General features: G+C 40.4%; 1 protein-coding gene across 1 annotated transcript in view; it reads left to right on the top strand.

The window, feature by feature from the left end:
* Positions 1-27,975, top strand: part of NOTCH2 (notch receptor 2) — an 84,850-nt gene that overhangs the window by 35,144 nt on the left and 21,731 nt on the right. The window contains exons 6-19 of the mRNA XM_027658467.1: positions 5,905-6,138; positions 6,971-7,126; positions 8,232-8,420; positions 9,624-9,737; positions 10,869-10,982; positions 14,305-14,538; positions 15,055-15,165; positions 16,779-16,971; positions 18,505-18,650; positions 19,153-19,272; positions 19,384-19,536; positions 22,295-22,523; positions 24,867-25,068; positions 27,615-27,768. Of these exons, the coding sequence (XP_027514268.1) occupies positions 5,905-6,138; positions 6,971-7,126; positions 8,232-8,420; positions 9,624-9,737; positions 10,869-10,982; positions 14,305-14,538; positions 15,055-15,165; positions 16,779-16,971; positions 18,505-18,650; positions 19,153-19,272; positions 19,384-19,536; positions 22,295-22,523; positions 24,867-25,068; positions 27,615-27,768 (2,349 nt within the window). The remainder of the gene's footprint in view (positions 1-5,904; positions 6,139-6,970; positions 7,127-8,231; positions 8,421-9,623; positions 9,738-10,868; positions 10,983-14,304; positions 14,539-15,054; positions 15,166-16,778; positions 16,972-18,504; positions 18,651-19,152; positions 19,273-19,383; positions 19,537-22,294; positions 22,524-24,866; positions 25,069-27,614; positions 27,769-27,975) is intronic.

The raw sequence follows: 27,975 nt of genomic DNA, 5'->3' as shown, positions 1-27,975 counted from the left end.
GCTCCTGTGCCTGTAAGCATTGAATTTAACTGGGTTATTTCAGTGAATATGGATAATTCTGTGGGTTAAAGATTAAACTGAGTGCTTTTACAAATACACAATTCAAAAACATGAGAGCTAAAGTATTTTTCATAAACACCATTTTACCAGAAGGCCTCATGACTCCATGTGATTTTTTTTTCCTTTTCCTTTTGCTGAGGAGACTCACACAACAGCATGAGGGGACTGAACTTTGACCTGACAGATCAATACACATTGGGTTGCGCTGTCAATGCAGGTGGTTTTTCTTGTGTTAAAACACAAGTTTTCTACCCCTCCTGGGCAGAGGAATGTCCATCCCTAGCCAGCTGTGTGCTCTGCCAGCTGGCACCCTGAATATACACACGTGTGGTCAGAGAGGAGAAGAAACTACCTGGTCCTCTGCAGTGTGGCACTGGTGACCTTCTGCCACTATTAGATTTGGTCCTTTATACAAATACTGTTCCTTATCTCTTAGCCCGTTCTTGAGTCTTGATAAGATGCTTCACCTTCTCACTTAGTAGTCCTTTGAAACTTGGAGAAAAAATACAAACAGTTCTAATGAACCGTGCTTTCTTTAGCTACGCTGATTGTATTTAAAACTCACATAGCAATCTTTGGAATACTTTGTGAATTAAATTACTCTTTCAGAGAGTTTCTGCCTAGATCTGGTTTATAGTTCCCAGATAGCCCTTTCAGGAGAACTAGTGAGCTCTTTCCTGTGTACTGAAGTGCTAGTCTGAGATAAGTGGCAAACTTCTAGTGAACTACTGAGGGGATGAGGACACAAACCTTCTTAAAACTTGATGCTCCTCTTCCAGTGGGTCTCTTAAGACCCTGATGACCAATTTGTGATTCTCACTCAATTATTTTACCAATATCACTAAACCTGTAAGATATTCTGACTTCAGTTCAGTTTGAGTCTACTGCTGTGGCAGTTGTGATTTTGAGAGAAATGGGGCATTGCTGTCTCCTCCCAGCTCAGTTTTCAACAAACTGATTTTTTTCAAGGCACAGGAAGGTATTTTGACCCTTTGTCCTACTAAATCTCTTTAGTTATTAAACTGCATTAGATCTGCTCTCAGGAGCTTTAGCCTCTGGTACTCCAGCTGTGCATCAGCAGACTTTCCTGCTGGAGAGCTGTTAAGAGGCCAAGAAAACTTTTTCCTTTGCAGAAAGTCTGTTCTGCCAAAGATGAAGGCTTCTGATTGAACTGACTGAAGGTCCTGCATTCACCTGCAGGTTCAGTGCAGTTGGAATTGGGGTTTATGTAAACCCTCTATGGTAACTTTTGAACATGGCTAGTGCTGCTTCCCAGAGTGATTGTTTGGGTTTCTTGTTTGCTCAAGCTAATGCTCCTCTCTTTCAGTGTAGGATTGTACTCATTTTGTGTGCTGCCTTACCTGTATAAATAAGGGTTTATTTTTTTTTTTTTTTAACATAAAGACCTGTAGGAGATGGGGCTGGCTGTTTCTCATCAGTGATATCTGGTGCAACTGCTAGAGGGGCCTTGAACCACTACATCCTGTGTCTGCCTAAAGAGAACCTCCTGGAGTTCCTGTTTAGTTCCTGAGGGTCTGAAATGGGAATAATCAAAGCAGCAAACTGCTGCTTTACTGACTTACTCCATATGGCTTTTTTTTTTTCCAGGGAAAATATGCAGGAAGTAACTTAGTTTCATAGTGGGCAAAAAGTGCTAAGAGTTGAAGGCTGTTCCCTTTTTCTACTTCTAGTTTTTAATTTTGAAATACCACACTGACTAGCTGTTTACTTTGTACAAGGTCACTTAGAACCTGAGTCGGCATTTTACTGATTTCCCAAGCTCTGCAAATATCAAGGTCAGGTTAAGTTTTTATTAGCTTCTTGGAGTAATATTTGTTTCCTTTCTTGTTGTCTTTTATGTGTTTGTTTCTACACATCCATTAAAATATGGTACAGTTAGTGTATTGCACTTGCCTGTACTAGTTCACCCTGTATTTACTATGTTTTGTTTAGAAATGTAATGGAAAGTAGCAAGAGCACAAGAAAAGAAATACCTACAGACATTTGCAGCCAGATGAATTAACTTCAGCTGAAGTGGTTGTGGGGTTATGAAAATGTGTATTACACTGTACAGTTCATAAAATTCATAATGGACTTTGCACTTGGAAGTTGAATTTCAGTTCTGTGAATGAAAGACTTGATTCTGCCTAAAACTCTTAACAAGCAGAAAAACAGTTTACCAACTACATGGCTACAAATAAATATACTTAATTTTGTTACAGTTAAGTCAAAGCAGCATCCCATAAGTAAACTGTCCTAGAGATCTTTTGTCCATTTGATTTTAAAGCTAACTAACCTGGCAGAGAGAAGTGTTGTGCAGAGTATTCATTGGGAAGTTTTAGAATTAAATCCTGTTTTATGTTCAACACTGAAAGAGGCTTCTGCCTGTGCCATAAAAAAAAAAATCATTCTGGAATCCCAGACATTACTGAAGACATAAGTCACTAACAACAGAAGTGTCAAATCTTTTCTTTGCAGCACCTGCCCAAAGTATTAATCTATTTCTCTCATTTGAAGTGTCTGCTGTGGGCAAATCAGACCTTTTGGGAGAATGAGAGTCTGTGGCCATTCCAAAAACCTGTGTTGAAAAATTACAATATTGACCATTAATCCTATGCTGTTAACACCTAAATATTCAAGAATACCACGTAAGCAACCATAACTTATCTGAAAACCCAAACCTCACCAAACCATCCAACCTAAAAACCCCTTTTGTTTTCTCCTTTGAGGACTGTGGGCTACAGAACACATGTCCAAACCACTCAAGCCCCACTTCAGCAATTAGAGTTCAAGCATTTTCAGCCAATTCACCAGCTCCAGTTATAAAATGTGACCATCTTGGGCTTAAGCCTGGGATTTGTAGTATTTCAAAATGTAATTCCAAAATCTTTCAAAAGACTCTTACCCTTACATTGCCTGATGATGGTGAGCCTGAGTATTGTACATTTATTAATGTGGTTAGATTGATATGCTTTACTTGCCTTATGTTGCTTTTAATTCATGTGTTTTTGTCCAGAAACTGAGTCTTTATTTCAATTATAACTTTGGTAAAGAATAACATGTCTTCTTTAAAATACTCAATAGTAAAATACAGTAGTTAATAGCTCATTTATGCCTCTTAATATATTGAATTGAATTTCCTCTGTTTTTAAAACAAACTGCATTAAACTGGAGCTCTGTTTGATTCAGATTCATAATTAAACACAAATATGATTGTGATCTGGAAAGGAGCATTAGAAATACAAAGAAGCTAAGTGAGGATCAGAATCAAGGAGGTCAGATGTGGTTTGTTTTTTAAATATGATTGAATTACTTGAAGTTTAAACTCTACCTTTTTCTTCTCTTGTGGAGACATTGATGGACCTTTTAGAAGTTCCTTTTAGTTTGGGCTGCAGAAGTATGGAGTAGCCTAGGACATGGGGTTATTGCAAGGACATCAGTGATGTCACTTGGTGCTTCCTTTCTAGAAGTGGAGAAATAAAGTACTTTTACCAGTATTTTCTAAGTACTGGTAAAAAAAAATACTAAAAAAGATCCCAAGTTGATACTACTGGTAACACTTGGAGTGGAAATGGATAGTCAAAATGGGATGGAAAGTAAAAACCAAAGCCTGATAGTATATATGAGGGAGTAGTTTGTCCATCTTGCTTTAACAAAACCCAAAAAGCCAAAACTCACCCACCCACACTCAATTGCCCTCCCCAAAAGTCCATAAAAGGTTATATTTCAGGACTTCTATTCAGCCAGTCACAAGACAAGTAATTGTTTTTTTTTTGAGATGCATTACAGTCTAGAGTGGTGTGGCAACTTCAGCACTGAGACCCTCTTCACGCTTTAGTGCCAGCAGTTTGAATTGGCCGCAGCTAAAAGGAGGATGTAAAGGCTGCAAGGGTGCTGATGGCTGTGCTAAGGATGAGTGTTTGTCAGAGAGTGTGTCCTTTGATCTGGGTTGGGCCCCCTCCAAGAAAAGAAGGAAAATCACTTTTATAATAAGCAAATAACGTCTTTATTTTTTTTTTTTTTTAAGAGGAAGTCAGTTGTGTTGAGTTGCGAGATACGCGCGACTGCAAGAAATCAGCCCCAGCCAACTGACTCTCTTCAGTCTGGCCACTGATAAGCCAACACTGAAAGCCCATAAACAAACCACTTCTAGTATGACAAATGCACGGTTTGTTTTTTCATAATGCAGGGAGGTGTTTTACAGATAATGATACCAAGTGTTAGATTGTGTCCCCCCCCCCATTTTACTAAGCAAACTGGGATTTGAAGATTAATTCTGAAAACTCTACTGTAATTATTATTACTGTTAAAATTTTATTATGGTTTTAAAAGCGATAGAATTCTTGATTTGAAGTAATCCTACTGGTGAAAGGAACGTAGGCACAGAACACAGTTAGTTGTGCAACTCATTTTTTAATAATAATTGTATTTCTTTGTCACTGAGTGAAAAAAAAATCCAGGCCTCACAGGATCAAAGGCAAAGATTTATTTAAGTACTTTGAAAACAAAAGAAATCATGATATGAGTATAGTAGATGGAGATGGTTAAGACATGGAGATGAACATTTTTAGATTCCTGCCAACAGTAAATGTTTCAGTTCTGTGCATTGGAAGAGGGTGTGTCTGTGTCTTGCCTCATTATTTCTGGACCGTTAATAAACAAGGTAACTTAAACAACATCTAATAATTATTTTTGAATTGGTAAACCTGAATAGACTGGAGCCCAGGCAGGGGAGACCTGTGGCCTGCTCTTGAATTTCTTATTCTTGGAATACAGGGGGAATTCCAGTCAATTGTAAGTGTGCAGCTGAAAGAGCAACTGGAGAAGAGAAACGGGAGGATCTTGGTGGTAGCAGCACATTTACTAAAGAGACTTGGCCCAAATAATGGAAAGCTGCTGCAAACTGGTGAGGGAGGCAATGGTGTCAGCTGGAGGAGGGGGAAGGTCATCAAACAGGTCAAATCTTACTCTCTGATAAAGGACCTTCTTCTAGGGCTGTGTGCATTGTATGAGTGTTTTAGGAAGGACAGTAAAAGCAAATTATCAAGAAGTGTGGTAAAAAAACCCAACAAGCTTTCAGTGCTAGGGAGTTCTTAATGTAACTGAAAGGGAAGAAGATGGTTCATCAAGCAGAAGATGGTTGACTGTGACCATAGTCTGTGGTTGCACATGTGCCCCCATATGCCAGCCTGGGAAGAAATGAGCTGTTGCTGAGCCAGGAGGTTTTATCTGTTCAAGGAGCTCAAAATAAGAATTAATGATTTGAAACTTCACCTAAACAGTTTCAGCTTCAAAGTAAACCATGCAATTGTAATCAGGAAACTGAATAACTGTTAGAACAAAATATTGATGCAAGTGGTAGGTTCTCCAGATTTTGATGTCAAAGCAAGATGGATTTTGGCAAATAAATACTTTATGCAGAGCTTTCTATATATGTGTCTGTAAAATTCAGTATCGCTTGCTGCTGGTCTGTTGACACTGACAAGATTTTCTTGGGAGGCCATCTTTTCTCTTAGTCCCTCTGGCTGCACTGCTGACAGACCTTCATCCTTGCAGATGTGTCTTCATACAGTGCAGGCTGCCTCAAACTGTGGCTCTCAAACTGTGCCATTTTAAAGTTATTTGCAGTTCAACTCCTACTTTGGGGTCACTTAGGGATGCTGGTTGTCTTTGCCTAATTTGACGACAGTGTTATTGGAAGTTCTCGTGCTCAAAAACCCTGGAGTTAAGAAGTGAGACTCAAGCTCAACTGCAGCGATTCCCTCAGTAACATTGTCCGTGCAGGAATCTCCTTGAATCTGAGTGTCTCAACTTACATTAAACTTGTTCGTTTCTGTGCATCAGGCCAGTTCTGCACTGAGGACGTGGATGAATGCCAGCTCCAGCCCAATGCCTGTCAGAATGGAGGCACCTGCACCAACCACAACGGGGGCTATGCCTGTGTCTGTGTCAACGGCTGGAGCGGGGACGACTGCAGCAAGAACATCGATGACTGCTTCACTGCCTCCTGTGCCAACGGCTCCACCTGCATCGACCGGGTGGCTTCTTTCTCCTGCATTTGTCCAGAGGGAAAGGCAGGTAAGCATGGAAAACTTGCATAAATCTGGTACTTAACAGAAGGTACTGAAGTTTATGCACTTGTTTGAAGCGATGTGTTTATTTTATGCGCTTTGTGACCAAACCGGGAAGAACGAAAGGAAACGTGCTGTCCGTGAGCAAAGACCTGTTAAACCCCTGTAGCCTGGGACAAAGTAGTATTTGTATTAGGCTAGAAGACAAAGTTATTATGGTTTAGATTGCAAGGAAAACAGATCTTTTTCTAGCCTTTAGCAGAACCTGTATTTACCTGAGAAGTTGTGCATGAGGGTGACTTGCTCTGTGCCACTTATGGTAACTGTATGAGTCTAGAAGGCAAACTTAGGTATTTTTGTGTGAGTGTGTGAGGATGTAGGCGTCTTCACTGATGTGGTGGAAAATTTGCTGGCTTAGGTTACGTAAAAATATGTTTCCTAACTACTACCTGGAAATACAAGTGATCAGCATATCTGAATTAAGTGAGCTTCGTGTGCACCTATGTTTTCAGCTGTCAGAAAAATTATCATGCTGGTTACAGAAAAGAGTTAGTTAAGTGCTGCAAGGAAGACATTTTGGTAATGGTCAGACATTTTACTGCTCCAGAAGTGCTGGAGACACCTTTAAAGTCACAGAATCTGTATTTAAATATAACGTTTTATAAGTGTGTGGTGAAGTCCCCATGGTAGTCTATAGGCTGAAGCCTGTAAGATATTGCCTAAGCCTCTATCTGTGAGAGTCTCTATGTGAAATATCAGGACAGGGAATATGACTATGTGACATACAGTGTGACTGGTGTATCTCACGTTTTTTAATAAACTCTTGGATACTTCTCTAGGTCTCCTGTGCCACTTGGATGATGCCTGTGTTAGCAATCCGTGCCAGAAAGGTGCTCTGTGTGACACCAATCCTGTGAATGGAAACTACATCTGCACCTGTCCTCAAGGCCATAAGGGAGCAGACTGCACTGAGGATGTGGATGAATGTGCAATGGGTGAGCTTGCTCTGTGTGAGAACACACACAGGGAGTTGAGTCGTTTGCTTTATGAACTAACAGAGGAGCAAGAATACACATTTTCTCATAGCTTCTCGACATAAATGTGACTCCTTTCTTGCTCTCTACCTTTCATTTCAGTGTCTTTAGATGAGTTTTAAATCTTGTGTGAGACTTAGAGCAGAAGGCTGAGTCAAAAGAGTTGTCCATCTCTGAACTGTTAGCCTCTGGAATATGAAAAGCAATGATGCTTAACCATTCTTCATTGTGCAAGAGGGCTTTAGCATTGTGAGAGGAGTGCATGCAAACAGGTGTGATAATTAAGCTGTCCCTTAGAACTGCAGGATATAATGAAAGCACCACAGTTTGTGTGGGAGCTGTTGTAGCTACAGCCTCAACAGAAATATGTCAAGGCTGTTTGACAGCCAGAACATGGCTGGATCTTTTGAGTGCCTTCCAAGACTGGTGACCACGAGGGCTTTTAAAGCTGTAGTTCTCTGATAGCGTGCTGTTGTGTGGTTTTGAGGATTGACTGGACTCTTACAGACTTACTTACGGTTTTGTGAGTGCTTGTTCATGCTTCCAGAGTGTGATGTGTGAAGGTAATACCTAACCAGCACTCATGCAAGTGCTGGAAAGAAGCACTTCTTTGAATTTTGTTCCTTAGTCTGCCTTGGACAAGAGTGCAGTTTCTTTTTGAAAACATGCAGTGGACAAGTTTGCTGGTTTTGTGGCCGTGGTGGTATCTTTTCTGCCTTGGAAGTAAATGCAAAAGATGACCTAGAGATAAGGCCTTGAAAGCATCATTAATTCTCTAAACCCTGCTAGTTGATGCTCCTGTCTTGAGAACTGTCATTAGTAATATGGACTAGAGTTGCTCTTTTGGTCCATTGGTAGTGACAACAATCCTTCTGACAGGAAAGTAACTGGTACATGTTTTTGTGAGTCACAGTGGCCTTTCCCCAGGAGGATGAACAGTCTGTCCCGAGTATTACTTGATAGAAAGGAATGACCACTGGAAAAGACCGTGACTAATAAAGAATGCTGTGGCTTTCCCGCTCTGAGGAGAGGTTTTGACACACGCATTTATGTATCCTTCTTGCAGCAAACAGCAATCCATGTGAACATGCTGGAAAATGCGTCAACACAGAAGGCTCTTTCCACTGTGAGTGTTTGAAGGGGTACACAGGACCTCGCTGTGAAATGGACATCAATGAATGCCACTCAAATCCGTGCCAAAACGATGCCACCTGCCTGGATAAAATCGGAGGATTCACGTGTCTCTGTATGCCAGGTGAGGGGAGTTTCTGACCAAGATGGGGCCTCCAACAAAGGAAGAAAGCAGAAGGCAGAGCACAGCAAGGGCTGCCAGCTCTGCTCTGCTGAGGTGGAACACAAAGCTGCAAAGGGGTGAGGCTAAAATGAAACCATGAGAGAGAGCCTGCTGTGGCAGCACCAGCCAGGAGGACTTGGCATTTGTGTGTGGGAGGGAGAAAGCAATTAGAGGACTAAGAAAGAAACCAATCTCTACATCAGCAAAGGAAGTTAGCTTTCTGAGCTGGAGTATGTGAGAACATATTTGTTACTGTACCTGCTTAAGTGCATGTGCAGAAACTTACCTTTGTGAAAGCAAAGCAGGTGCAAACTTGAAAGGAGTGACTGTGCTTTAAGGTATGCATGTGATGATCTAGGATAATAGTGTTCGAGTTATTTGCTTAAAATATCCCAGATGATGTAAGCTCCTGGTGACCTGAGGAAATAACTGCAAAGAAAGTTACTTGATTGAAATCGTGCTTGTAAAATCTGTATGACCAGCATACCCAGTGACCAATGTAGTCTGCTATTTTGCTCTCTGATAGAAAGTGGTTAAAAAAAGAAAAAGAATGCAAGTTGACAAGTTGCACATTCTTATAAAATACAGTGAAAGAATTGTGACCCCTGCAGGTGATCAGCTGATACCATGGCAACTACGATGAGTTTTTATTAATATATAATCTGTTTTGAAGGGTGGAACTCTAGTCATAAATATTTCACCTTTCTTAAAGTTTTTCTTGTACCCTACCATTAGCTAAAAATCCTTGAGCTAAAATAATCTGCTGTGTTTGTTTTTTTACCTTTTACCTTATATTGGTATAAGGTAATGTATTATTGATATATATAGAGATATATATTATTGATATATTTCAAAGTATTTTAACATAACACCTTCTCCTCAAGTGGAAGAAAACATTACATGTGAATTCACCACAAACTTCTGTTGCCACTGATTAAGTGAACATCTTCTGCAACAGTGAAAAATACGCTTCAACATCCCTTTGTAACCTCTGGTGCAATGATTTAACCTCTGGTATATGTTCTTACCTCATAGGTTCTGTCCAAACTGCAAACTTTCAGTGATACTAGGGTTAGACTTCCAGCACTAGTAAAAGAGGCACTTCCAAGGGCACTTTCTAGGACCTTCACTCACCTCTTCCAATTTTTTCAATTTTTTTAACAGGTTTTAAAGGTGTTCACTGTGAAGAAGATATTGATGAGTGTCTAAGTAATCCCTGTGTGAACAATGGAGAGTGTCTTGATAAAGTCAACCGCTTCCAGTGTGTCTGTCCTCCTGGTAAGTTCTTACTTCTGGAAACTTTTCCTGCTTCACCCTACCAAGAACTGCACAGATGTTTTAAGTGATACGTTTCTTGTGAGGTTCTGTTGTCTTAGGGCACCAGCATCTGTTTGAATGAGTGAGTTGCAATGGCTAGTAAATAAGAATAGTGATGTATTGGTTGCAATAATATTGCACCTGTAATTGGGTTAAGTGTTGAGAAATATACAGTTGGACACTCATCTAAAAGAGTAGTTGGCAACATGAACTTCTGTTGTTGTGGAAACCGTAGTGAGATTCTCAACACATTTTAAAGATCAGACTCTCTGCATGCTTTTTGTCTTCTGAGATTTTTAGGCAGAAGCCAGTTTTGCATCACTATGGTTTATGCCACTTGCATGAGGAGGGAATGGATTGGGCTCCACTAGAAAAGCAAAAATGATGAGCTGAGGGATCCATGTTAGCTGTAGGGTGAACATCACTTGTTTTCTTGATGGCTTACAAAAAGTTTTAAGTTCAGAATATATATGACAAAAGCCTATTCTGTATCCCTTCTTACTGGCTAATGATGTTCTGGCTCCTTCTTTGGTTCCTTCCTCCAAGAAGCATTCCTGAAGGTTTTAATTTTTTTCTTGAAGTGCCTAAGGGTCTGCATCATCTGACATAACCTGTTGATACTTTGTTAACTAATTCAAGAAGTGCATTGAAAGTCCCAGTGCTGTATCGTACCACATTCCATACAGCTGTGGTAATTCTGGTCTGAAGGTTCTAGTGATGTATGCACTGTTGTTTTATTTTTAGCTGCTTGCTTTGATTACTTGAAGGTTTTTTATTGGTGGGCTCTCAGTTTTACTGTCCAGTGAGGGACACCACTTGTGCTCCCTCTGCTTTATTTCTGTTTGACTTGGCTGTCTCAGTTTGCAAGATGGGGCTCCTTTGACCTGGGGGACAGAAACTACAGTTTGGCTGGTGGTTTGGATGAGGAACCAATCCACCAGGGCGTGGTGTGTGTGCTTAATGATGCAATTGAATTTAGATTTGCTGAGCTTATGTTGAGATTAGCTAACAAATAATTCCTGACGGTGCAGTTGTCTAGATGAACTACTTCAAATGACTTCCCGGATTTTCATCTTCTTTTCTGCCTTTCAGGATTCAGTGGTGCCGTGTGTCAGATTGATATAGATGATTGCTCCAGCACGCCCTGTCTCAATGGAGCCAAATGTATTGACCATCCCAATGGCTACGAGTGCCAGTGTGCCACAGGTTAGTCTTGTGTTCAGAGCCCCTGGACTGGAGATCGCACGTAACCTAAATACATGAAGGGGTGGCCCAAGTGTCAACACTTTTTCTTTCTTTCTCTGAAATACTGGTTGGTTGTTGTGAAGTCTTGTCTACTCCTTTGCACAGAGAAAAGTATTTAAGTACAGGACGCTTTTTACTTGTGATAGTTAAGTTCTCAATCAATGAGAGTTCTGACCTCTCTTTCAGCCTCATCTTTTGCTTCCCAGAAGATGACAACTTCTTCTGTATTTACTATGGAATCCACATAAAGAAAAGCAGTGCTGTGAAGCCTTTTATTTGTGGTTTACCTTTCTTTCTTTCAAGTCAGATTATACAGTATACAGTTGAAGAACAAGAGATGGACAGAGCAGTGCTACTGTGTATTCTGACTTCTCTTACATCAGGTTATTTTATGTCAAAGGAGTAAGATTGAAATGCAGTAGCAGTTGTGACCACTGGAAGAAATACCACACAGTAGCTGCCTACCAGAGTGTAGCTAAAATGATTTGTCAAGTATCACACAGAAGTTTTGATAGAGCTGTGGATCTATCAGGTGGGGTTTTTTGAATGCCTTTACAGCCTGGTTAATTACATATTTAGCAGCGTCAGGTTTAATTAAAGATTTTCTTATCTTTAGGCCTCCAGGGGTGATGTAGATATATTTTTATCTTAATTTTTACATCTGGTCAAATGAGAGGGTTCAGAGCTGTTATACTCTAGTTCTCAGTAAGGAACTACTTTTGGTTGCCTTTAATGGTGCCTGATACACTGCTTGTGCTTCAAATGCCTTGGCTTCAGCTCTTCCATTAGGGAAGAAGCTGAACAATTCATGGAGCTACCTTTGTCCCAGAAATGTGCTGTTAAGTTGGTGTCATGGTTTGAGAGCCACAAAATCCAATACTGATTTTGGGGCTCTCAAACCATGACAGTTGGCTAGATTTATGTGCAATTTTTCTCATTTTGACTCATTCCAATAATCAAACTGTTAAAGTGAATTTGTCTTCATTAATCTATTCTGCCCTGTACAGCATGTAGCAGAGATTAGCCTAAAAATAGCCTGTCTTTTCACACACACACTCTCCACCATTCCCAAATGCCTGAAGAAGCATTGAATTTGTTGAAAGAAGGAGAATGCAATAGTTCAGGAAAGGAATAATTATTGTGATCAGAATTTTTCCTTTTGATTACTGCATGTGACAGACTAAGCTGACACTTGCAAACAGAAGGAAAAGCTCAAATCTTCACCAAACTTGGAAACTATCTTAGAAATTCTTTCTCAAGCTGATGTGTGGTCTGGTTGCTTATCAGAGTGCAGAGCTTATCAGGCCTAGGAGGGTTTTGGGTGGACAATGTGGAGAGATGTGCCTTGAAAAGCAGGTTCTGAATTTTGCAGTAGAACTGCTTAAACCACCTCAGTACTGAAAGTCTAGATTTTCCAGATGAGGAGGGAAGACAGCTGCTTCCATGAAGGCAAATGAGGTATGGAGTATTTTCAAGGAACAGGCTGAAAGCAACCAAATGTATGTTTCTGAAGCAGCACCACTTAGTGAAATCCTTAGTTAAATCTTTGACTGAAAATGGAAGAGGGACTCTGTTACAGACTAGGGCTTTTTTCCATCCTATCTGAGGGATTCTTATGTTCTATATTCAAGTGGTTTTTCCTAGTCTAACTCTTGTCTGCAAAGAGGGAAATCTTAGTAAGGTATGCTCAATTAAGAGATCCAGAAATATATCTGATCTATAAGTGGTTCAGTTGAGCTACAGTAGAAGGCAAGGTAATAATTTTTGAACAAATGTATGCTAAGTATTATATTTAATATTGACAGCCTTCTATAAGACTGAAATGCGGAATTCATCATTGAGGCAGGTCAGTTACTGGAAAATAATGTTTGAGTATGTTCTTGCTCTATTAATCTCATAATATGAGTGATATGTGTTCCCTGAATGGTAATCGCCAGCTGCCGACGTGATTGAAAACTGCAAAATGTTTGGCCAAATGCTGTACAGATAGCTCTATTTACTGCTTGCTTTTTGTCTTTTCTTTCCCTTCTGGCATTATTCCACTTCTCCTTCCCAGTGGTAGATCATGGCTTTTCTTTTCTTGAGTTGTCTTAGGTCTTTCCTCTTTTATTTGCCTCTACCCTCTTTTTTTTTTTTCCCCTGCCACCGTTTGTCCCCTTATCGGTTTGTTTTTCTTCCTTCCCTAACATCTTTTTATATCCATCTCTCTAACTAGCCTCCCTTCCCTCTCCCCACCTACTTCCGCACCCATTCATCCATGCATACGTTCGCAGAACTTGGAAATGTTAGCCGTCACCTGGTATGTTTGACCACAGAAATAACCACAAACCTGTATGAAAAATGGGGAGCCTGTTATCCACTTATAATACTCAGGTGAGAATCACTCTTCAGCTGTTGAAATTCCCTGCAGCTTGGTTTGTATCAGTCTCCAATCAGTGTCTTGAAATTTGAAGTTCTACCTTCCAAATCTTCAGCTGCTGGAAGAGGTAGCGTGAGCTGTTGGTCCAAAACCTCAGCTCTGAAAACCATTTATTTTAAATTGTCCCTGTTTCATATAGCTCTGCTCCATTATGGAAGACAGGGCTCTTGAGGGAGTTGTTTACTGCTCTTACCTTCCTGAGCTGTTGTTTTAGCCCTGTTTGTGAATAGATTCTGTCCTTCTCTGTTGCTCAGGATGTTTCCCAGCTGAAGCAGAATGAAACAGGCCAAATTGCTGCTTGTTTCATTGCTCCTAACTGAAGAGGTTGCATGCAGACCTTAATAAATTTGCAGTTGGTGCTTGATTGCAGTTACTGAAAGGTTTTCCAGTGAGATGGAAAGGAAAATTTTTAATAAGCAGAACTGCAGAAGCTTTGGCATGAGCCAAGGGAGTTCCCTTTGGAAGGCTTCAGCAGCATCTTCATTCTAACAAGGTCAACCTCCCTCTGTCCCCCTGTTATTGTGTAGAGGAAATAATGACAGGAGCCTGCCTTCAGATAGTTTATACTGATCTAGTAAATACTCAGGTTGACATGTTTCCTCTGATGGCTACTGTTCCAAATAAACTGAAGGTGACCTCTTCCAATGCCAGGGTTCTCCATGCATGGTGTTGTTCTGTAATGCTGTGAACAGTGGAGAGTGTTGTTTTCCAGGGCTGGAAATGCAGTCGAGGTGCCCAGTCACCCTTTGTGCTCTCTGCCACTTTGCTGATTCTTGATATGATTCTTTCTATATCTGCATTATATTCACTGCAGCATCATGCCAGTTAACTTCTTACTTACTCCCGTTCATCGTTTTTCCTTAGGTTTTACTGGCCTTCTGTGTGAGGAGAATATCAACAACTGTGATCCCGATCCCTGCCACCACGGGGAATGCCAAGATGGAATTGATTCATACACATGTGTGTGCAATCCTGGCTACATGGGTGCCATATGCAGTGAGCAGATAGATGAGTGCCACAGCAATCCTTGCCTCCACCAAGGGCGCTGCATCGATCTGGTGAATGGCTACCAGTGCAACTGCTTGCTGGGCACTTCAGGTACATAAATGCACAAATGGGAGGGGTGGATTCTAACAGAAATCAAGCATTTAATCATTTCTTATGTGTGCTCCTGTGTGTGCTAAATTTGCAGACAGAGATAAACTTGTGGTGTAAGAGTGTCATTTTCATGTTACTTTTCCTTGCTGAGTTTTGGCGTGTTTGTGTGAGTTGCCTGACTCTTACTGGTACTGTATCTGGCCTTGAGGGATTTACTTCCTCTTTACTCCAAAAATTCAAGCATACAATAAAAACAGACACGATGTTCAAAATGGTTTATTCCTTTGTTTAAACATTTAGTACAAATTCAGGGTCACAGTCAGTCAGTATCCAGTGACTCAGGTGACGCTCTTTGGTGTTGCAGTGCTTCTGCATCATCACCTGTTTAAGTTGCCTCAATGCATGTGTAACTTCAAGCAGTTGGGATTCTTAATTTGTCTTTTTCTGGGAAATAGTTTCATTACCTTCTTTGTAAGATTTGGCCTCCTTATTCCTCGAACTTTTTTTTCCCCCTAGGAGTAAACTGTGAAAATAACTTTGATGACTGTGCAAGTAACCCATGCATCCATGGGGACTGTATTGATGGCATTAATCGCTACAACTGTGCCTGCAAACCTGGATTTACAGGTAAATTCAGCTACCCAATAGCTTTGAATTGTTTTGGAGATAGTTATCCGAGTAGCCAGGGAAGCTGTTTTTGCATACTGACTGTAAGGTTTTCGGGTAGTGTCTCGATAAATCCTTCTAATCTTTGAATCTCAGCGTCTTACATTACAGCAAGTTCTACCAAGCAGAAAAACGGCCTAATCTGTGCTGTGAAATGCCATTCTTGTTAGGTAATTACGTCCAATTCACGGTTCTTGGTTTTATAACAAATAAACCCATGTGACTTTGGTTTATTATTTACAGCATCTTTCCAGGGGCAGACAGATTGTGGACAATATAGAGAAGTGTTTGATTAGACGCTACCTTGGGCTTTGACCATGAACTATATTTCTCTTTCTGTGAAATCAAAGCATTAACTCAGTGTTCTATTGAGCTACTCTCCACTCTGAAGTCTCCAGATAAATAATCTGATTTTTTTTCAGTACTTCCCTTTCATTGCGTGGTCTGTTCTGTTTCCTTTTTAAAGTATAAAATTTATCTGATACAGTAAAAGCAGGGTTGAGAAAAGAAGCAGTTAGGCATTTTTGGATCCCTGCTTTAAACTGTTACTCTACATCAAGACTATTTCTGATGACTAGAGCACATCTCAGCACTTTGAGTTTTGAGCCATGTAGGGTAATATGCTTATAAAGTAATTGTTGTAAGGTGGTTGGTACTGTTTATAACAGTTTTCTCATCACGTTTGTTACTGTTTATTACTGAACGATTCTAATTAGAACAGGTCTGAAATGCATTAGAAATAGCACTAAAACGTTTCATGTGTCTTGTGCTTTTCCCTTGGCTTCTTTCTAAACTTCTGATGCTCCTTCCTTTGGCTTTGGCATGGTGGTACTCTTTAGCCCCCAGAACAGGAAGAACTCTTGCCTTTCACTCTTCTTTGTTGCTGGCATACTATATTTGTTATCCTGCTGGACTTCTTACTGTTATGCTGTTAAAAGGATTCAGTAAAATGATGAATTGGCATATTCCAGTGTTTAAAGAGCTGGCTCGTGTGGGGTCTCGTTACTTTGTCCTTTCCTTACGTTAAAAATGCTTTCAACTTACCGCAGCATTCACTTTGTTTAGCTTTCCAGCTTCACAAGACCTTTTGGTCACTACTTCAAGGATCTTGCAGTCGTAATCAGAGGCAGGCAAAACAGGAAATGGTGTTTTTCAGAGCCCCTTTTGCTCAATAAACCACAAGAAGTGTATTTACTGCAGACAGTTTGGCAGTATTGGTTGTTCAAAGGGTAGTTACTTCAAAGCAGAAGAGCAGAGCTATGACAAGTGGAGCTCAAGAGGTTTGTTGCAAGCATGATGCAGTTGAGTGATTTTTTGCTTTCCTAATCAATATTAACCAATGATTTTTAGTGGAATTCTGTTGAGGTTCTTGAATAGTTTGTAAATACTTGTAGAGTGTAAGTGCTGTTTTCCAGGCACAGAAAAGTGCTGCATCTTTCAGAAATGCTTCTCTTGGCTTGAGTTAAAGCACGGAGGCATGCAAGCTCTGTCCTACTGCATTGACTTCACTGAGCTGTGTTCTTGCAGACGTGCAAAGCAAATACTTAGTAAGTATTGGGTTTTTTTTTTCCTAGGCCCACGTTGTAACGTGGACATCGATGAGTGCACATCCAGCCCTTGTCATAACGGTGGAACATGCATAAATGAAGTGAATGGCTTTAGGTGTGTGTGTCCTGAAGGTTACCACCACCCCCACTGCCAGTCACAGGCAGATGGATGTCTGAGCAACCCCTGTGTGCATGGCAACTGCACACATATTGCTACTGGGTAAGTACTCATTAAACTTATCTGCTGCCTTCTATATTGATTATTTCTTGCTTTGCCCAGAGTTTCGTCTTGACTTGAGGTTTCTGATTTTTCTTAGATTAGAATCTGTATTTATCTGCTACCCATGACAAATCACAGGAAGGTGTAGACCTTCAGTCACCAGCTGCAGACTGGTGTTTCAACATGGGTTCTACTCTCCTGTCTTGTATTCTTTGCTGGTTTTGCATGGGTATGTAGTGCAGGGTGGACTGCCACCATCTAAAGGGTGGGTTTCATGATTCAAATGAGTGGAGTGAATGCAACTGAAATAAAGAAATGGTTCAAATTAAATCTCTGGGAAGCAGCAGCTATCTATTCTATCAAGCCCTAAAACATTGATCATGGAGACTCTCTTTGTTGGCTAGTGCTGTTCTTGCTACCCAAATACTTTATTAAGGAACAAGCTGACAACTTTTGCACTGGGAGATAGAGCAATATTTGACTCAGGACAGTTTGTCCAAGGCTGAGGTTTTGTCAGCTTTATTCTTTACTCAGCTTTGCTCAGCTTTACTTTTGTTGCGTGCTTGGAAGAAGAAAGAGAAGCTCTCTCTGGCTATTTTGATAGCAGTAGTTGCTTCTGAATCTTCCCATCCAGGAAGACCAAATGTTGATTTAGGAGACCTAAATCAGGCCTCTTTTTGGTAATGCTAAGTCTGGGAGCACAAGACCTGTGGAGACAACAGTTTTTGGGAGGTTTTGTTTGTGAAAGTTCTCAACTATACATGGAGTAGCTGTGCATCCCAAATATGTGTTGTGTCCCGGGAAGTATTGTCAGCACTTAGGCAAGGAAGTGATTTACCACTGTGGGTAGGTCTGTAGGGGAAGATTCAGCACTTTCCTGGGAGCTGGCAGGAAAGCTGCCTTTATTGCTAATTCAGCCTCTGTGTAAGTTTGGGAAACAAATGTTTTGGTTCATCTTGTCTGTCATCTGTCACATTTATGCCCACGTACACCTTACACTGTGTGCCAGATAAAAGAAGTCATGTTTGCAGGACAGGGAGAGAGGACAGTGTGTGTTGTATGGCCTGAGTCCAGGGTGATTCACCAAGTCCTTGGTTCTACGTCACATGGGTGGAGAGTGCTCTACTTCAGATTTTGAAACGTGATGGAGAAGATTGCTCCTGCTCCCAGCCAGCTGTTGTATTAAATCAGTCTAGTTATCTTTGGAACCTATTGTTCCCCTCCACTTTTTGTTTTAATCTTTTTTGTTTTCTGTCTTTGTTTGAATATGTTGAGATGGTCTTATCAAAGCAGAAACATATTGCTGGTTGACTGAGCACTTTGTGAAAACTGTAATGGAGGGAAGTATGATTTTAAGAGAGGGTTTATTTTCCGTATTTTCAAAACTCTACAGCAGGGGTAAGCAATCCAAATGTAACTTAGGGGTCTTCTACTTTTCTCTCCAAAACTAATCTGCTGGAGAAACTGGTAGTTTCTGAAATAACTGGAGTTATTTCAGAATGCTCTAAAATTACTGCTGTTTTACCTTTCAAGGTACAAGTGTGTCTGTGACCCAGGCTGGATAGGAGATTACTGTTCCACAGAAGGGAATGAATGTAAATCAAACCCATGCCAGAACGGAGGAACTTGTGAAGATCTACTGAATGGATATAGATGTAACTGCAGGAAAGGATTCAAAGGTGAAAATTCAGAGAAAACTTTGTTATCTTTTTCCTTGTCATCCCATTGCACCCTTAACATAATTGCTTTTTATTAAACTTCATGGAAATAGAAATCAAGATGGGAAATGCCATGGCTGTATGAAGTTGTTAGTCAGTTAGTCAGACATGATACAGTAACAAAATACTTGGTAAGATCATATATAAGCCTTGTTTGGACTCATTAAGAAATGTTCTGTTGGAAGCTTAGCTGAATTTTCCTTGCAAATTATGAAAAGTATATAAATTCACTGAGAGTTGGAGGGGTATTAAAGTTACCAAGTCTGCTGTCTGCACTGAGCCCACAAGGAGTGCTCTGCTCTCCTTTCCCTTCTGCTGAGATTTTTCAAATGTGGCAATGCTGGCAAAATGTCCACTGCTGTGTGGGATAAACATGCGAGTTACAATCTCTTTGTTCATTCTTCCAAGAAGCGCCAAGTTCTTAACAGCATACTCTTCTGTTTTTTCCCCTTCTGCTCTCCAGGTGTGAACTGCCAGGTGGTGGTTTCTCCTTGTTCCCCTGATCCTTGTGAGAACTCAGGAATTTGCCAAGAATCTCCTGACTCTGAAGGCTACACCTGCCAGTGTGCCCCTGGCTGGGAAGGTAACGTGGATGGGGAACATGCTGTACTTGGAGTTGCTGAGCAGTGTTGGCATTGAGCCTCCTGATCGTTGCCTTATGAGGGGTCTTACTTCTGGGCTCTCTGTATTTCAGGGGAGAGATGTACGGTGGATATTGATGAATGTCTCTCCAAGCCCTGCAAAAATCATGCTCTGTGCCATAATATTCAAGGCAGTTACCTGTGTGAATGTCGGCCTGGCTTCACTGGAGGAGACTGTGACAGTAATGTCGATGACTGCCTTTCAAGTGAGTATCAGCAGATTGCTCTGTGTTGTCCAATTTTTCCTGGAAGTAATTTTGCTGTCATTTTAAAAACTGCTGTTTGACAGATACTGGAAGGTCTTTTATAATCTCTTGCCAAAAGGAAAAAAACCCCAAACCTCAGCTTTGTAAGACTTGCATGTTTGAGGCAGTCAAAATCCATCACATTCAGCTGCTAGAAATGAACTGCAGTGATAGAACTGATAGCAGTTGTTGTTCCCAGATTCTTAACTTGAAAAGGTCCTTAGAGTTTTACATACTTTAATGAGAAGCACTGTTAAATGAAGAATTATATTTGCCTGAAATTTTAATACATCAAGTTGAACTACCACTGCAGGGCTTACCTATATTTCTGCGTTAAACTTGATCGAGGTGTGGTGGGAACCTGGGGTACAGCAGTCTTTCCTGAAATGTCTCTGTCTGACATTAATAATCTTGAAAGAGCGGGTCCTGTTGCAGTTCCATATTTGAAAACAAGTTAAGCAGCAGGAAGATAACAGTTGCAGGAGGGTAGCCCATACACTGGTGAGTACTGAAATGGGTTAAATTGCAAGAAAACAAGTGTTCATCTCATGCCCTTAGCACTGCTGTTTACAAGAGAAACCAAATACATAGTAGCTTCTTTTTCTTGCTGGGCATATTCCATATCATCATCAGATAAAATCAAAGAGAAGTGTCATGTGTTTAAAAGTTCATCTGTTACTATTTGAAAAGTGCTTTATCAAACCTTGGGGGAGTTCATGACATTGTAATTTTTTGGTGGGCTGGCTCTTTAAAAAAACTCAACCAAACTAAACAAATAAAAACCCCCAAACAACCACCCAAAACCAAAAAAACGCTGTTTTTTACTAGATTAGCTTAAAACCAAACTGAAGTCTTAGAGACTTTAGGTATGAATTTGGCAAATTGCGTTTTGCATTGAAAAAGAAATGTAAATTTGTGACTGCTGTAGAGAAGGATCCAAAGGAGTTTATTAGCAAAAGTTACCGTGGGAGCCCCCAGAGCAGCACTGCTGAAAGATCTTTTAAGACATCTGGCTCAGCCTCAGCTTTTGATTCCTTTTTTCTGAGAAAACAGGTACAGTACAAAAAATGTCATGATGCCATGACCCTGAGCTTTGCTTACTGAAGCCAACAAAATTATTGCCTGTCCTGTTAGTTTTCATGTAGGTGTCTGAAGATAAAAACATTTTCAAAGTGTTCATCTTTCTCTCTCAAACAGCTGGGCCATCTCTCTCTGCTCCTAAGTGTTCTGAGAGCTGTGAGATTCACCCCGTGTTGTCTGTTAGGCAGCACACCCATGAGGCTGAAGAAGCATTTCAAATTACTGCCACAGCTGATTTCATTTAGCATAACAAAAACCTTCCACGCCTTGAGCCAAATGTCTTTAATCTATGAAGCAAACAAACGCTCCAAAAACAGGAACTTACTGAAAAGTTGATACCCGAGTCTTCTTCTGTCAGTAAATGTGTGGCACAGAGAATTAATGCACAGCTTTTGGCTTCACTCATACATGGGTGACTGCCACAGACACAACATTTTATAGCTGCCAGGGGTCTCACTTTGAATGTGCTTTTTCTCTGCAGTAGTCAAATGACCTTTAAATGGATGCAGGTGTGTCTCATAACACAAATTTTTATCATGTGAGCGTATTTCTCAGACAATAAATGAGCTTTCACATTTCTTTTCTTCATTTCCCAGTGAACAAAATAATCTCATACTTATGTTAAACTGCAAATTTTCAGTGGAGTCTATTTGCATTTTCAACTTCATATTTTAGTAGTACTTAAAAATAATCATAAATTCAAAATAAGGCTCAGTAATCTATTTTTCATCCCCCCTCCTGACTCTGTTTTTCCTCTCCCCTCCCAGTTTCCCTCTCTGCCTTCATATACTAGGCTTTGGTCTGTGGAATGCAGAGTAGAAAAGGAATCTGGCTTCAGGAATGTGGGTCTTAAATCCAAAAGTGGAAGGAGCAAAGCAGGAAGAAATTACTAAATGGCAGAAATCTTTCAGGCAAATTGGTCCTTGTGGGAAGTAGAAGGAATACAGTAGTAGGGGGTGGCTTAAGACCTAGAAGTGGTGGCATGCAAGTAGCAAGAGTATGGTAGGAATAAAGAAAATGTCAAGAAACGCAGAGGTGAGGGGAATCCAGGCTTTCCTGCCAGCCTTTCCCCAGTCAGTCTTTGATACTGGGAAAAATGTTAAGTGCTCAGTCATGTGTAGTTGCTCATATATATGCTAATATACACTTACACATTGGATTTGACTGGACTGTCTTCATGCTAAAAATTAAGCACACAAGTTCTCTCCTGCACTGAGGAGTGTCTGGAAAAGAGACAATGTGCTAAGTTCTCTTATGAATAAAACTTGGTAAGGAAGAAGAAACAGTTGCTGTGCTGTTTTTATTGTCTTAATCAGTAGACATCTGTTAAAAAAAGCAGAGTTTGAATTTTAAACCAAGACACTTTGGGTCTGGTTTCATTGGTTTTGGTTGAACAAATTGCAGCAGAGAAACCTTCAGCCCCTGAAGCTTGGCCTTGATCCATACCTTCTTGTGAATTCATTATTGATAATGCTTTGCAGTTATATATTCCATAAAGTGGCTCAGAAAAACTTGTCAGTAGTCTGTCACACCCTGGCATCTGTGATTTTTTTTTTTTTTTTTTGTTAAAAGCAACTACTCTACGTCTGGCCTTTCACTGTTACCCACTTTAACATTCACTGTGATGCTTCTGTCTTAGATCCCTGCCAAAACGGAGCTTCGTGTGTTGATGGGATAAACTCCTTCTCGTGCATCTGCCTACCTGGATTTCATGGAGATAAATGTCAAACAGACACCAATGAATGTCTGAGTGAACCGTGCAGGAACGGGGGCACGTGCACCCACTACGTCAACAGCTACACCTGCAAGTGTCCCCCGGGGTTTGAGGGAACCAACTGCGAGAACAACATCGACGAATGCACTGAGAGGTGAGGTGACCTCACCGTGCTGCAGCGCCAGGGAGCTGCACACTGTGTGCTCATACCTTGAAGCCAGTCCTACTCAGAAGCAGTTCTTAACAATTAGGATCTGTTTTCCTGCCACTGATCACAGACACAGTTGTGATTCATGCAAGGAAAGCTTGTTTAGCTGAAACACAGTTGCCCATCAGATTTGATCTTCAGTTTCTTCTAATGTTGTTCTAGTTAGAAGCTTAGTTCCATTATAGGACAAATGTGACAGTGTCTAATGAAAGTTAAAACAGTTACAGGCACTAGCTTATTACAATATAAATAATGTATATTTCTATAAGACCATTATCTTATAGGGGAGGGGAAATAATTGATTGGTTATGAACGGTTACTGTGTTGGGAAATGCAAAAGCTACAAAAATGAAAGTGATGGCCGATTCTTAGAAAGACAGGAAAGATAAATTAGTCCTAAATTGAGTTATTGACAACAAATAGTATGAAGAAGCAACCAGGAGAAACGCTAAATCCACAAATTCTGCACTGGAAGGATTTAATCATCAGAGATCTTTTAATGCTCACAAACTGGATGTGGTTTAGCAGTGTTGAGATAAAACCTGAGGTCATTCTAAAGGGGGAGGTGTGGAACTGAGCTAAAAAGCTCAGCAGCTGGTCCTTGTATAAATGGTTCATGTGGTAGATTTAAAAGCTCTTTGAGAGTTAACCCTGAGATTCCATCATCTGCCTCCATATTTACTTTAAGCTTCGTTAGAATTGATGTAAGTAACTTCAGATTCTCAAATGGAAACAATTTCTAATAAAGCTTGAAATAGTTAAAAAAGATAATTAAAAAGTAGTCTGTTCTAGTCTATTTACCAAATTGCCTAAATGCAAAGCTCTTGCTATTCTCATGTATTTTCTGCATACCTAGAAAAGATCTTTCTTATCTTTTATAAAATTGCATTTGTGGGAGAGGAAGTATTTTAATATCTTTTTCTTAAGAACAGGATTGTGTCACTGATGAGGGTGTGTTTAATTTGCACAACAGTTGTTTAATCGAGTGAAGTATGCTGGGTGTTTTAGCAGAATGCCTGGCTCTTCCTTGAGGTTCATCCTGTTCTTGTTTTTGTTATCAGTCAGGACAGAAACCAGTCTTGCAGGTATGAATTAAGGATGTAGCAATTTTCAACGCTCTGCCAAGCTAAACCAGTCACACCTTCTCAACCAAAATTACTGGGCTATACTAAAGAGCGCTGTGGTGGTTGGCTAATTTGAATTTGGTTCAAATAGTTCTTCCGTGTCTTGTGTGAGAAGCTACCTGTGAGAGAGTGCCACCTCCTTTTGGAGACACGTACCTGGTTTCAGTGAAACACACAAAGTGATTGACAGTTCCTCTGTCTTCCTTGCTTTGGCATGAATGTAAACAGCAGTTTACGCTCCCTGTAAAGCAGAATTCAGTCTGTAAGACAAAGGAGGTCAGAATTTAGATACTAAAAGCTTGCACTCTCGCACCAGGAGTTCAAGGGGATGAGTCAGTGGCTTCCCTCGTGGAAATACCCTTTGACAGTGCACAAAGCAGATAACAAGCATGAATTTGGTTTGGGTACTTTATCAAACTGATTATCTTGAGTCTGATCTAGGGTTATACTCAGAGGAGCAGGAGTTTCTTTGGAAGGAAAATGGAGTCAACTTTGCATGAGGCATCACTACTCCTAACTTTCCCAGTCACTTCTCCCTAGGACACCTAATCTGGCAGAATTTCATATGATTAGAAGATTGAGGGGAGGGGGATAATTCCTTTGATCTGAAATCTGCCAAGGCATGTATGAGTAGTTTTACAAACCAGGACTTAAGGTTCTCATGAGAAGAGGAGGAAGGGATTTAGCAATACCAATACTTTCACATAATTTCAATAAAGAACATGCTTGTGTTTTGCATGTTGTACAAGCTTTTTCCTTGAGAAAACATACCTCTGACTCCTTTGAAGCTTTTAAAAAGGGCCAATTGTTTTGTTTCTCATAATTTGTAATACAATTGTAATTTGTAATAAAATTTATCAGTTGAGCAAGCCACACTCGGTACTGTTTGTGGTCACATTGAAGCTGGGAAGATTTCATTAAATAAGTTACATCCATCACTAATGGCTCAGTAAAACCCTGCTTTACTTTCTTTGCCTGCTGAGATAAAAGACAGTGAGCTGGAGTCTCCTTGGATTGCTGTTATCTGATTTATGCTTCTTCAGAAGAAACTTAGCAGCGGTCAGAACATCCTGTTATCTGGTTTTCTCTCTTATTTCACTCATGTTTATGGCTGTGAGCTAATTGCATTTTGTCTCAGCTTACCATTCTTCCCCCTCTCTTGCAGCTCCTGTTTCAATGGAGGCACTTGTGTGGACGGAATCAATTCCTTCACCTGCCAGTGTCCGGTGGGGTTTACGGGACCCTTCTGCCTCACAGAAATCAATGAGTGTGATTCCCATCCTTGCCTGAACAGGGGCACTTGCGTGGACAGCCTGGGCACGTACCGATGTATATGTCCCTTGGGTTACACTGGCAAGAACTGCAAGGTGGGTGACGTTTTGCTGCCTGTCTTGCACTGTTGTTTGAACTGTCCAACAGAAGAAGTGACAGGGATAGATCTGAGGTATGAAACAAGGCAGAACTCTTGTTCTCTCTGTTCTAGAAAGAGGTGCTTGGCCCATGAGTTGCCCCTGTTTGAAACTGGAAATCGTAGAATGGGTTGGAAGGGACTTCAAAGGTCATCTAGTTCCAGCCCCACTACCACATGTGCCTGTTCACAAGGAGGATCAAAATGTTTGGTTATTTACGAGGACAGGTATCACTGGAACTTTCTAGATTAGTTTTCTTCTTAAATGGAAAGCAGCTTTTAGCTTTGCAAATGGCTGCATTTCATTTGAAGCATAAAATTGTCCTGATTGAAGACAAGAGCCATGCATTTAAAAAAACACACCAAACAAGCACAAAACAAAAAGCAGACTATCAGTCTGATTAGCAGGACTTTAATTTAACTGGTTCATTTTTTACAGGGAGATGTAGTTAATCAGGGTTGATTGTACATTTTTTTTTTTTTTCATAAGCCAGAAAATGTTTGGGGGCAGTAAATGACATGATTGTCCTGTTCACAGCCTCAATAAAAATCTCTACCCTTACTTGCACACTAAAGTTCAGGCAATTTACTGTTTTCCACAGTTGAGCATGGGAGCTGCAAACCCTGTATACTGTAAATGACTGACTAGTACCTATTAAAAACTCTCAACTTGGCGTGTCACAGTGGAAACAGAATGCTGTTTCTCAAATCAGAGTTCTTTCTTTAGTTTTTCTTCTTATCAAAACAGCAAGAATGATTTGAGACTATTTCTACTTTTGGAACAGTAAACACTATATTGGCTTCCTTCACCAGCAGTCTTAAGTGCTGCCATTTAAAAAAGAATTGGTGAATTTCTTAAAACTACTGGAAAACACGACATTTTAGTAAGAATTTTGCAACTCTCTTTTGTGCCAACAAGTCTTTGTAAAGCAGTGAGTGTTGGAAAGAAACATTTTAGTGGCAGTGGGGGAGGTGCTTTTCCAGAAGTATGTTGCTAGACATTAAATTGTCAGGTCTGCTTCTAGGTATTGCTAATGGAGGAAGTGAATGCAAAGTAATGAAGTGATATAAAAAAGCAACCCCTCTGCTACCCTAATTATGCATTCCAGGCACACCACTTAAACCTCATTGGGAGAATTAGCATTGAGAGTGATCCTGAAGTACTGTGAAGTTCAGTAGTTCCTCTTCTGTTATGTTTGCTTTGTTTTTACTTGAGAAAAGCATTAATGTTCCTGTCCCCAAATTAAATTGTGGATTCTCAGAAAATCTGCTTTATGTTCGGAGAAGCTTGATCGTAATGTATTACTCATTTTAGGCAAGGAATCAGAACTTTCTGAATTTATAAGTACTAATCAAAGCTCTATTGCAGAGATTTATAGATTACAACTACACAGTAGTTCTTGTCTTAGTGGTAAACTGGCTTGACCTAATTAGCAAAGCTAAATAAGCAGCACAAAATCAGACAAAGATTCATAAGTTTTAGAATTTGCATGTAAAACAGTCAGCTACTCATTACAAATGCAGAGGCTCAGTGTTTTTTCTTCTTCACGCTCAACTACATGTGATAAAACTTAATTCCAAGTTTCTTTTTGGTTGCCTGTGAAAGCACAGATTTTTTTACTTTAATCTTGTGAGGAGACAGTTTGCATCTGAAAAGCAGAACTTTCTGCAATTGAAATTGCATTTTACAGCCAAAATTCAGTACTACCCACTTAAAAAACCTCATCCTTCCCTCAAGTCAGCTTGAAGTGAATCAAATAACTGTATTAATTTGAAGATGAAGTGCTTAAAAAGGAAATTATGGTTAGTGACTGGTTTATATTACGTCAGATAGAGTTATTTTGGGTCTTTACTCCACTTTCATATGATGATTTACTGAGTTCTAGGCTCTTTGTTTGGAAACCTGTTATTTATACAAGGAATCAAGAAAAGCAGTAGACTTTAGCCCATCTTCAGTTCATAAAACTGTTGTGGGGTTTCAGCTGAATCCCAGAAGACAGAAAAATTCAGACCATACTAGAGCAAATGAGGCCAAAAGCGGGTATGATAAAAAGGGAGAGCAAAGATGGAAATGTGGAACACATCTGTCATCCTCAAAAGGCAGTGAAAATAGGAAGAGTTTGGGAAAAGAAGGGGTACCTGTTGCTCTTGGTAGCTGGAAACCTCCTGCTAATGTGGAACTAGAGGCCTAGTCTGAGATAAAACTGAATTTTCTCAAACCCAGCCAGCCCAGGATCCATCTCCATAGGAAGGTGTGAGGATCAGCTTACTCTTGAAATAATGTTGCCATGTGGGGTTTCCTCCTGTGTGCATTTGCACTTTCCTATGGATGTGAGACTGCTAGTGAAGCACCTGGCTTAGACTTGGGAAGTACTGTCCCGTTCTTTCCAGTGCCATATGGAACCAGTACTGCAGACCTTCCTTCCTTTGTGTCTTGAACTTTTTCTCTGAGTAGTGTTTCCTCCTGTGCCACATGTCATGTGTTTTTTTTTTTTTTCTTTGCAGACACTTATGGATCTGTGCAGCAAGTCTCCCTGTAAGAATAAAGGCACATGTGTCCAGACTCTGGCCCAGACTCGCTGTGTCTGTCCGTCTGGCTGGACTGGTGCTTACTGCGATGTGCCCAATGTGTCGTGTCAGGTGGCAGCTTCACAGAGAGGTAAATGAGCATCCTCTGTGCTTTAATTGAAAACATTTCTCCATGCATCATTAAATCTGCGCCTCCTTCCCCCCCTGCACCTGTGGACAGACACAGCATGCACTGGAAATCCCAGAGAGCTTTGCCTCTACATGGTTGATCACAGTCACTTCTAAAGTAAAATACTCTCAGCAAGGTTGTGTTTATTGCACCTTGTAACTCATGATC

The sequence above is a fragment of the Corapipo altera genome, unplaced genomic scaffold (genome assembly GCF_003945725.1).
Source record: "Corapipo altera isolate COAL_440 unplaced genomic scaffold, ASM394572v1 79, whole genome shotgun sequence".
In the NCBI taxonomy this organism is placed as follows: domain Eukaryota; kingdom Metazoa; phylum Chordata; class Aves; order Passeriformes; family Pipridae; genus Corapipo; species Corapipo altera.
The sequence above is the reverse complement of the archived record's forward strand: the minus strand, read 5'-3'. Positions and strand labels throughout refer to the sequence as shown.